Here is a 10,175-nt window from a genome sequence, read left to right on the forward strand (position 1 = left end):
AAGTTCAAGATAGCGCTTGATACTAGCAGAAATTCGTTATTGCTTTTACTATGACACAAAATCTTGACCGTGCATTTCTTGTCTGTGATAATTCAATTCAGTCTTAGCCTTTCGTCTATTGTTCCGTCACAGAAGGCTTCTTTCTGTCAAAAAGAAGCAATACGTGACGTAACGCTTTAGCAACACTTTAGCCATTCAACTTACCAGAATTACAAATGCAAGTTTCATACTGAACAGTATCGGGACAAGATGATACAGTGGGACAATCCCTGCGGCACTTGGGAATCCGAGACCTTACGCCACTCCCCTCAGGTAGCTCAAGTTTGTGCTTGCACTCGCAAGCAGACCATTCAGCCCAGTCTTCCAAGCTCTCATCCCCGTCACCTAATAAAACACCAACCAAGCGTGCTGTTAAGTGATTGTTCGTTGGTGTGATAACCAAAATGTTTCTTTCATTTGAGGTGTTAATGCAAATGTTTTAAGTACACTGATACACTAGCAGTCGAACATTTTTATTCATTATCCATGGTTGCCATAGGCATCACTTTTCAAAATTCCCTGACTTTTCCCTGATAAAAATAAGATTTCCCTGACCAAATAAATACAAAATGTCAGATCTAGTAGCGGCTTCTGGCCTCAACTAAGAGCCGTCCTTTCTACTCTTTCATTATGGCTGATCAATTTTCAACAAATTTTCCTTCTTCATTAAGGAAAAATGTCGTTGACATCACAGTGAACCTAAATGTTTCCTCAGCCTTCAATGGTATTAAATCAGCCGTGTTAAATTAATTCAATTTTCCCTGACTTTTCTTCAAAATATCAATTTTCCGGGACTCAAAATAAAATTCCCTGACCCTTAAAGAGAATTTTTTTTTCCCTGACCATTTCCTGACCTCTGCCAACCCTGATATCACTTTTTAGCTGCGTATCATTCAAGATTATGACAAATAGTCTGTTCCAGACTCTCGGTCAACGGACGGGCGCCCTCTCCTTTCTTTTCTCCCAGACCCCGCTCGTCGCCCACCGACGCGCTTTTTTGACCGACAGCCTGGAACAGGCTAAAGACAAAACGATGTACTACAAAACAAACCTTTGCAGTTCTCAGATATCGTCGGTTGGCATTTTTTTTCTTGCACCCTTTCCCCGACACAAGGCTCTGTTTTACATTCCCTTCTTCTAATCTGAAATCCCCCCACAGTACACTGGCCCCAATCGCTCCACCTGTCCCACTCACCATCTAAAACAAGAGCCACATATCTCAAAATTAACTATTTCATCAGAGATTTAATTTTTGTCGACAAACTCAACTCACCAACACACTCAGCCTGTAGTTTGTCGATAATCTCAAAGCAGAGTCCGCTTTGATTTTAGGGGAACTGAACCTAACTCAAACTCGAAAGGACATCAAAGTTCTTTACATGACATTACAGGTTGTAACCGCAACAAATGGTTGCAAGAAGACAATTAGACAAAATGTGTCTGCATTTCACGTTTGTCTCGACAACAAAAAAAGTTAATTGACGAGCTTGAATCAATTATAAATTTCCCAAACTACAACATATGAGTTATTTAATGAGTAACTGAACAGATACTGTTCTGGCATTTCTGTTACTGACTAAACTACCACTACCCGAAAGTGTCTGAAAGTAATAAAGTTTTGCAGGCCATATAACCTTTTTTGTAATGATTATACACTATACACACCACAAAAAAGAAGTCAATGCATTTAGATGACGTCCACACTGCGCCGGAGAAATTTGAAAACGTAGCTTTATTTCTACGGTTAGGACTACCGTCCACACTAATCCGGCACGAAAACGGAGCTTTTCGAAAACGTTCTTCAAACCGGAGGAATTTAAAAACGTTGGCTTTTCATTTTCGTGCGCACGGAAAACATTTGAAAAGCGAGTCTTTTCGAAAAAAAAGGCGTCACGAGAATGATGTGATTTCCCAGCCCGAGATTTCCTCAAACACAAATCCAAAATGACCGGTGATTGTTGCGTTTTAAATTCCTCCAGCGTAGAGTGGACGGAAAATATTTGATGCGATTTCAGCGTGAAACCTGTTTTCAAATTCCACCGGAGTAGTGTGGGCGGTGCCTTAGTGTCTAATTCCTACTAAAGAACAATTATAAAATGAATCTGCAAGTTCGTGCCCAGGTTCTTACCTCCGCAGAGTTTGGGTTCTCTCTCACAATCAATGGTCTTGTTTGATATCTGCACACGTATGTCAGTTATTTTATGTCCCGTGGCTTCACACGCCACATTGAACTGCACGGCCATGTTCACTTTTGGGTTCAAAACTCTTGTTGGATTTGTCGACACGCGTTTTTCCTTCACTGATAAACAAAAATAAACAAAAGGAAAAAATATATATAGTGAGCAACTTATGAAAGAGCTTTGCGTAAAAGCTATTGTTGTTGTTGTTGTTGTTGCTGTTGTTGTTGTCGTTGCCGTCAGTGTTCACAAACAGTCATTCGTTAATTTTCTGAGCACACTGTAACAACATCAAATGCACACCAAACGCTGCGGTAGTTGCTTTATGATCGAAAGCACGTGCTCTTTAAAGATAACGCCCCACAATCAGCAAGATATTTTTTGGCTGAGGTTTGGAGGCTTATTTTATGTCTGAGAAAATTACTTCACTGTGATTGGCTGAGTGCAGGCCAAATAATCGTTGAATTTTAATTTGCCTTGCAGTGCAAATTAATGCGCGCATATTCCATTATTCGTATTCATTATTCGTAATAGTTCCTAAAATAAATAAGTGATAAAGGCTTGTGCAATTTTCAGAGAATTTTCAAATATCACAGGTATACAATTACCTACACTTTCTTATTTTCTGATAGGATTATATTGGTGAGGGTTCATCACCAGACATATCTTACAGTTGGTAAGTCCTCACCTTCTAATCCTAAACTGCAGGGCTCATACTGCACTGACTGCCCTACACATGGTCTACCTCCCCTCCTGGGGACTGGATTCGTACATGTTCGTGTCCGATGTCTCACTCCGGCCCATGCCTCCGCTGAACACTCGGTCCAAGTTTCCCACACACTCCAGTTACCATGCTGTACTCCAAACAATTCCCATGCTTCTTTGCCCTCCCACCCTACACTCACATCCACTGCAAAAGCAAGGAAACACATGTTGAAATTGAATAAAGCGTTCTTTGGCACAAATTATTAAAAATATGAGCTTTCGATTCGACGGATACAAATTATTATCCGTCGCAGACAGTAGACTGGTTGTTGAAAGCTCATATTTTTAATAATTTTTACCATACAACGCTTTATTCAATTTTATTACGATCAATCCTGGTACTGGATTCTCGAAATTTTTGTGAAGCACGTTATTCAAATGCGAGTGAAAAAGAGATCATGGCTACAACACTTGCCAGAACAAATTCTAAGCACGCACCTGATGAGATAGAGAATCGGATCTTCTCACAATCAAACTGAGCCCGGAATTTTTTCCTACCAACGATGCTAAGCAAACACAACTCCTACATTAAGTACTTGATGACAATCTATAACTTTTGAGAGACGAGAGGCAGAGTCCCGGGGGGGTGGGGTACTCCCTTATATGGGTTATATAGGTATGTGTGGCCCCAAAAGGGTATGGTTTTTCAGCCGTTTTGGTCATAAATAGGGTATCGATTTTGGTCATGAATGGGGTATGGTTTTTGTACTCTAGCCTTAAATTGGGTATGTTTTTTTAGAAGAAGTTACTTTTTCATCATTATCGATAAGACTATCAACAAAAGCCTTTCATAAATTATGTTTAGGGCAACTGTGTCAGCCGCAACGGTCATAAATAGGGTATCAAATATTTTATCAGGTCATAACTAGGGTACGTAAACCGCACACACCTACCCATTTTTTCTGGGAGCTCCACCCCTCCCCCACAGAATACTTGCTCACCTGTACAGTTTTCAAGTCGGAACTCATATCCACCCTCACAGGAACTGTTTTGTTTGTTCTGACATGGCCGCACTTGACAACGGCATAGATTACCATCACTCTGGATGCAGGTTTTCCAGGGAGACCACTCAACGTCTTCATCTAAATAAAATAAATTTCATACTCAGAGAGAAAAAAATATCAAGTGGAAAAAATAATACGGCTACGCTTTAAGAGAGTAAAATAGGACAGGATTAAGTTACTTTTTTAATCCAGTGCTTAGGAATTAGGGATTCCAACATATTACACCACAATAACTGATAACTGTCCACACTACAGCGGAGGAATTTGAAAACGGAGGTTTCAGTCTGAAAACGTTTCCAATTCCACAACAGAGGAATTTAAAAACCGCAGCAATAACCGGTCATGCTGGATTTGTGCATTTTCTCTTGGTTTGAGGAAAACTTGGTCACGGAAATCACGATTATCGTCACGTCATCAATATCGAAAAGCTCCAATTTTAAAATGTTTTACGTCCACACGAAAACGAAAAGCCGGCTTTTCAAATTGCTCCGGTTTGAAGAGTGTTTTCGAAAAGCTTCGTTTTCGTGACGGATGTGTGGACGGTAGGCCCAACCGTAGAAGTAAAGCTGCATGTTCAAAGTGCCCAAGCCTAGTGTGGGCCTTAACCTTCACAACCTTCAAGTTAATTGCCTCACCGACTGACTTAGACTCCGTTCACACTGAGCTGGAGAGATTTGAAAAGTAAACGCAGCTTTATTTCCAAGGTTAGGTCTACCGTCCACACTATTCCGTCACGATAACGGAGCTCTTAGAAAACTGTCTTCAAACCGGAGGAATTATAAAACGCCTGCTTTGCGCTTTAGTGTGGACGGTAACCATTTTGAAAACCGAGCTTTTCGAAAACGATGACGTCACGATAATCATGTGATTTCCCTGACCGAGTTTTCCTCAAACACAAATCCAATAGACCAGTGACTGTTGCGTTTTCAAATTTCTCCGGCTTAGTGTGGACGGAAAACATTTGATGCGTATTCAGAGTAAATCCCCATTTTCAAATTCCTCCGGCGAGGTGTGGACGGGGCCCCATTGGTTCATAACCATTCTCGTCCCCAGAGGCCGCGCTCCTTTTGGTCAGCACCAAGAATCCTCTGGCCTGGTCCGATTTTCTGAACATGTGCAGAGAATTCGTTTCGTACTCTCAGCCAATCAGATTTGTCAAACTTGACTCTGAGCATGCGTAGAGTGACGGGAAGTCCGTGAATCGCGGACTTCCGGTGTTGGACCTTCCCAGAGGTCGCGATTCTTGGTGCTGACCATAAGGAGCGCGGCCTTTGAGGACGAGAATGGTTCATAACATTTTCACAAGCTACAATAAGCTGAAAAGCATCACATCTGAAACAACTCACCTGCCATCTTCGGGCAAGTACTCAAGTCTTGTCTCAGTTTGCTTAGGTCTCTGAAATTGAAACAAGAAACACTTGTTTTAACTTTATTTTGTTCGCAAAAGTATTGGGAGTTCTAGAACGTGTGAGTGTTGTAATCGGATGACGAGGCTATCTATCACAGACGTAAACATCATCCATGTTACATGTATTGCCCTTACTATAAATTATACCATATTAAACAATCAGAAAATAACAGTTTCTTTAGTCAGCTAATTAGCGTGATACAAAAATTCAAATAGTTTTACGTCTAACATGTAACTTATCTCGGAGCACACGTTCTTTCATTTGAGATATCCTCAATAACAAGCCAATTATACAGTAACACTGACCCATGAGAGAGAATTGAAACACAGCGGTTTGTTTCATCGTCCCATGCGCAGTAAGGATCAGCCGCAGATGTACAAGAACTGAAATCAAACAAAGGAATGCTTTTACTTCATAATTAACATAATGAATAAAAGCCACTCTCTGTGAACCAATCAATTTATTTTATGGACAAGACAAAAATGATTACTTAGATTTACATGTATAGCTTTGTCTGCTTTCCAGATTCGTGACGTCACGGTAGTTTAGTTCTATTTTACTCTGTAGACTTCACCTAACTCACTGGCTTGCTCACTTACTGAAACTCCAACCCACCTGTGACGATCGTAACTGCTGCATTGTTCTAAACTCAGCTTTGTAAGCGCTGTATTTGAACCCAAGTAAAGAACATGCTGAAAATTGGACCAACAAAAAAAAACTGATCAATTTGACACATCACCACACACAACTAATTGAATAAGCTGACTGTGTCCTTATTAATGAATCACCAAACTACAGATTTCAATATCAATGGAGAAGGATGGCATGACTGAACTGTAAGAGTCTCATAATTTAAAAGTGCTGGTTGATGACATCATAAGGTGTACACTGGTGGTCTTCGTTTCCGACGTTGCTACGCAACATGACGTCTCTTTAGTCACCAGCCATCGTTAGTGCTCGTAAGTACTCGTAAATGTTCAAGCTATTTTCTGATTGGACAATAAGATACGGAAACTTTCAACTACTGTAACAAACATTTGCCAAATACGAAACCTTCCAGAAATGTTCTTGCTTTGTCAGTTTGCAATTTGCACAACGCTTCACATTCAAATTAAGCATGAAACATAGAAATACTTCTGGATGTGTTTAACTTTGGTAAACAAAACAAAGAAAATAAACATCAACCTGATCTATAGCTCGAAATCTTTTATTCATGCCTTCTCCTCGTTATTTCAGGCAGAGCGAAAAAAAAAAGAGACATGCTCATTAACGAGGAAATCTTACCCGGGTGGTATCAATCGTGACTGCTTTGATGACTTCTTTCTTGTCACCCTGAAAAAAGTACAAAATTTACCATTTTTACATTTCAGTGACTGATGATGCCCAGGGTAACTGATACAGCACGCAGAATCGTTGTGTTAGTGAAAGACTTTTCTGATTATCAATTACGAGCTAATAAAAAAAAATAATAAGCCATGTGACAAATTTGGTGTTGGCCCTTCGTTGGACCACTGTGCCCCGACGAAGGATCACGGCAGTTAAATTAATTTAACAACTCAGAGTTGAAAATAAACGAAATGTTTGACTTTCCCACTGTGATGAAATGTTTTATTTCACGACATTCTAGTTGCCGTCTATGGTCATCAAAGTTTGCGTTAACTCACGACTAACAAACCCGTCAGATAGTGTGTTCCCAGTTCTTCTTTATCTTCTCCACCTATTTTATCACTTCTCGGGTGTTTTTCTTTCTACCTCAACTATTATTTAGAATTAAAATCGCTTTATAATTTAGTTGTACACTGTCAGTTAAATAGTTCAGAATAAGCCATTTGGCCCCTGAACATGATAATAATTTACTGATGCTTATACTAATCGTATTTTTTGGTAAGCATCTGTGGCTTATCAGCCGAGATTGTTTGAGCCATGGTTCGTGTTTTGGCAAGACATGGAAGACTAATATCAGGGCAGTGACTTGATATCGTGGGATATCAGGACAGTAGACACAGCTTCTGACTGGCTAATTGTGGGTATAGTAAGTTATTAAAATTTCTATCCTATGTATTCTAAAACTGGTATACAATTGTACACATTAGTTGGCTATAAGACACCATAGAGCAGAAACACAATCCTTACCGCCAACAAGTTTTGCTAAGGCCTCTGCATGATATCAGAGTTAAATAGAGTTCTAATGTGATTCTAGTAATACTCACTGGGAAAATATCTAATTCAGTGAGAAGACATGGTTGATGTGCACCAGCAGGCCTTGAAATTTTAAGCACAGATCCTCTGTCTGCAAAAAAACAAATTGTGACGTCTAACAGTTATGCATTAACGTAATCTTCTGTGAGTGGGACTGAGGAGTGGCCGGAGGAAACAGGGAACTCAACAACCATCGATACTGCTGTAGGAGTTCAACAAATAAGAATGTAATCGGCTGATTCCCTACCAATCGGCTCTTGTTCGCAATATAGCGAACTGATCAGGAGTACGGCATTTTAAGTGGTCACAATTTAAGAACACGTACTACCATGAACTAGCTTTGAAAAAAAAAAAAAAAAAAAAGACATGTTTTCATCGATGAAAACCTAAAACAAACTGCCTAATTTTTGTAAACAATTTAATATATTTAGTGTTCTAACGCTTTATAAGAGATGAAATTATGGATAACACATTCACGATGCAAAAAATCATCATGGGTAATGCATTCAGGTACAGCAAAAATCACCCTTCAACAATCCATAAGTATCTTTTTCTGATTTCCTGGGAGACTGGCATTTTATGCGTGGTTTTGACCTTCATGTAGAAAACTGCGAAAATCATGTGCCTTATGACAATCACTAAATAAATGGTTCAGGAACTCCAAAAGGGTGTCCAATGGTCACACTTACAATGTAGTGGTACTAAAGAGATTTTCAGATAACAAATTGACTGAACTTTTGCTCCATAACGGCAAAACCCGCTGTCATAACCACAAAGAGTTGTATTAACAAGGTGGCCTCAAGGCAGAGTTCAAACCAGCAAATTTGCTAGATCAAAACATTTGAAGGGTTAAAAACAACAGGCCCCTCTTCATTCCTAATAATATTACGATAATGGAAGTGCACATTCTCCTTAACCCCCTGACATTATTTGCTCTCAATTTCCACGCGTATGAAATTGCTGAATATTAGGGAGCTTAAGCAAACCACGACGACGACGGCAACGAGAACGTCACTAAATAAAAGGTTTAATGAGCAAACCAATAGCTGTGCACGTGCGTTATAAATCTTTGTACATTTCTTTGCCGTCCTCTGCAAAACAAGAACGTGAAAAGACCAAGTTCTGCGTAGTCTGATGAACACAAACGACGACCGCTAATTTTTCGTATTTCCATTTGGAATTGAACGCTGTCATTGCATATTTAGCCTGAGCGCGTTTTTAGAGCCATTGGCGAACTGAACAGATCTAAACAATCGCGAATTTTGCTGGTAAAATATAAATTTATTTTTAACTAGGCGTTGTCCTCGGCGTCGCCGTCGTTGTCGCTTAAGCTCCCTATCAACCTTGACTTTACCTGTTGATGTGTATACAACTGTGTGAGCACCAACTTTATCCACAGCAATGCCCGTCATTCTTTATAAAAAAAATATAAATTTATTGATTACCATGTACATGTCGGACATGTTGTAAACGTTTTGCCTTCTATTCACCTGCACACACCAGCAAGCATGCTAAAAAATATTTTCTGGGAATTTTCTCCAGGCCAAATTGGAAGAGTACTTTACAAGTCCAGGAGTTCCAGGGCACGAAAAGACTTGAATTCTTGCTTGCCCTTTGGACAAGCAGCTCTCAAATTTTGCTTGCCCTGGGCAAGTCTTACAGTAGTTTACTTTTGCCTGAGCCCTGACCATTTAGCAAAGGAGAATGAAAAGTTCCTTGCCTGACAGGAAAATCTACTTGTTCCAGACAACCGGACAGCACTTTTTTCGAGCCCTGAGTTTTCCACAAGTATAGAAGGACTAAGTCTTCGCAGATCCTGAGTAGGATGTAAAAACTGTCTTGTGCATATAACACTAAGAACAGTGGGAATAAATGCCTCAATAAATCTACACATGCGACAAAATAGAGTGAAACCTGTATTAAGCAGATACACTCTATTAAGTGGACACCAGCGTAAGTCCCAAAATTTTCACATTTACTGTAAAATTAACCTGCATTCAGCGAACACCTCTGTTAAACGAACGCGGACACCAATATAAGCCATTTTGTTGTGCAAAACCTGCAATAAGCAGACACTTCAAGGGATTTTTACTTCTAACGGTTCAGCTGGGACTCCTTAAACATTGTTCAGTGATGTCATTTTAAAACTAAGTGATTATTCAAGATTGATAGATCGATTGACTGGACATTTAAATGTATTATGAGCAGTCTTAGCTAGCCTTTGATCTTACACTGTGTTACAAAAGGGTTAATAATTAACTATTATTATATGGCTTTGGCTTGTGGCCGATATAACGCGCGCTCTGATTGACTAAGAGCGAAATCTGAGCGGTCATTATGCAGCCGTAATGCCCACGGGCCGATTACGGATTATGCAAATTAGGAAGAGCCCGGCTTGGAAAATTCAAGCGCATTGAAACGATGAAAGCCGATTAAAAACAGTAAGAGACGTAAATTTAATTCCGAGTAGCTAGTAGTTTAGGGATTTTTCCTTAATAAAATTTATATAGAAGTCATTTTTGACTTACCAGCCGGTAACCTTGGCGGGCACTAGTGAAAAACAATCAAAGTTTGCCGAGTCT

The 10,175-nt window shown here is 39.8% G+C and overlaps 1 protein-coding gene across 7 annotated transcripts in view; it reads right to left on the reverse strand.

Annotated features, from left to right (window-relative positions):
• Positions 1–10,175, reverse strand: part of LOC145486265 (semaphorin-5A-like) — a 39,711-nt gene that overhangs the window by 3,410 nt on the left and 26,126 nt on the right. For all 7 annotated transcript variants that reach the window (XM_081464896.1, XM_081464898.1, XM_081464897.1 and 4 more), the window contains 11 exons: positions 8,948–9,006; positions 7,605–7,684; positions 6,679–6,726; positions 6,010–6,086; positions 5,700–5,777; positions 5,332–5,381; positions 3,923–4,063; positions 2,905–3,126; positions 2,168–2,338; positions 1,091–1,237; positions 205–384 (listed from right to left, as the gene is read on the reverse strand). In XM_081464896.1, the coding sequence (XP_081321022.1) occupies positions 205–384; positions 1,091–1,237; positions 2,168–2,338; positions 2,905–3,126; positions 3,923–4,063; positions 5,332–5,381; positions 5,700–5,777; positions 6,010–6,086; positions 6,679–6,726; positions 7,605–7,684; positions 8,948–9,006 (1,253 nt within the window). The remainder of the gene's footprint in view (positions 1–204; positions 385–1,090; positions 1,238–2,167; positions 2,339–2,904; positions 3,127–3,922; positions 4,064–5,331; positions 5,382–5,699; positions 5,778–6,009; positions 6,087–6,678; positions 6,727–7,604; positions 7,685–8,947; positions 9,007–10,175) is intronic.

This window comes from Orbicella franksi, chromosome 5 (genome assembly GCF_964199315.1).
Source record: "Orbicella franksi chromosome 5, jaOrbFran1.1, whole genome shotgun sequence".
NCBI lineage: Eukaryota > Metazoa > Cnidaria > Anthozoa > Scleractinia > Merulinidae > Orbicella > Orbicella franksi.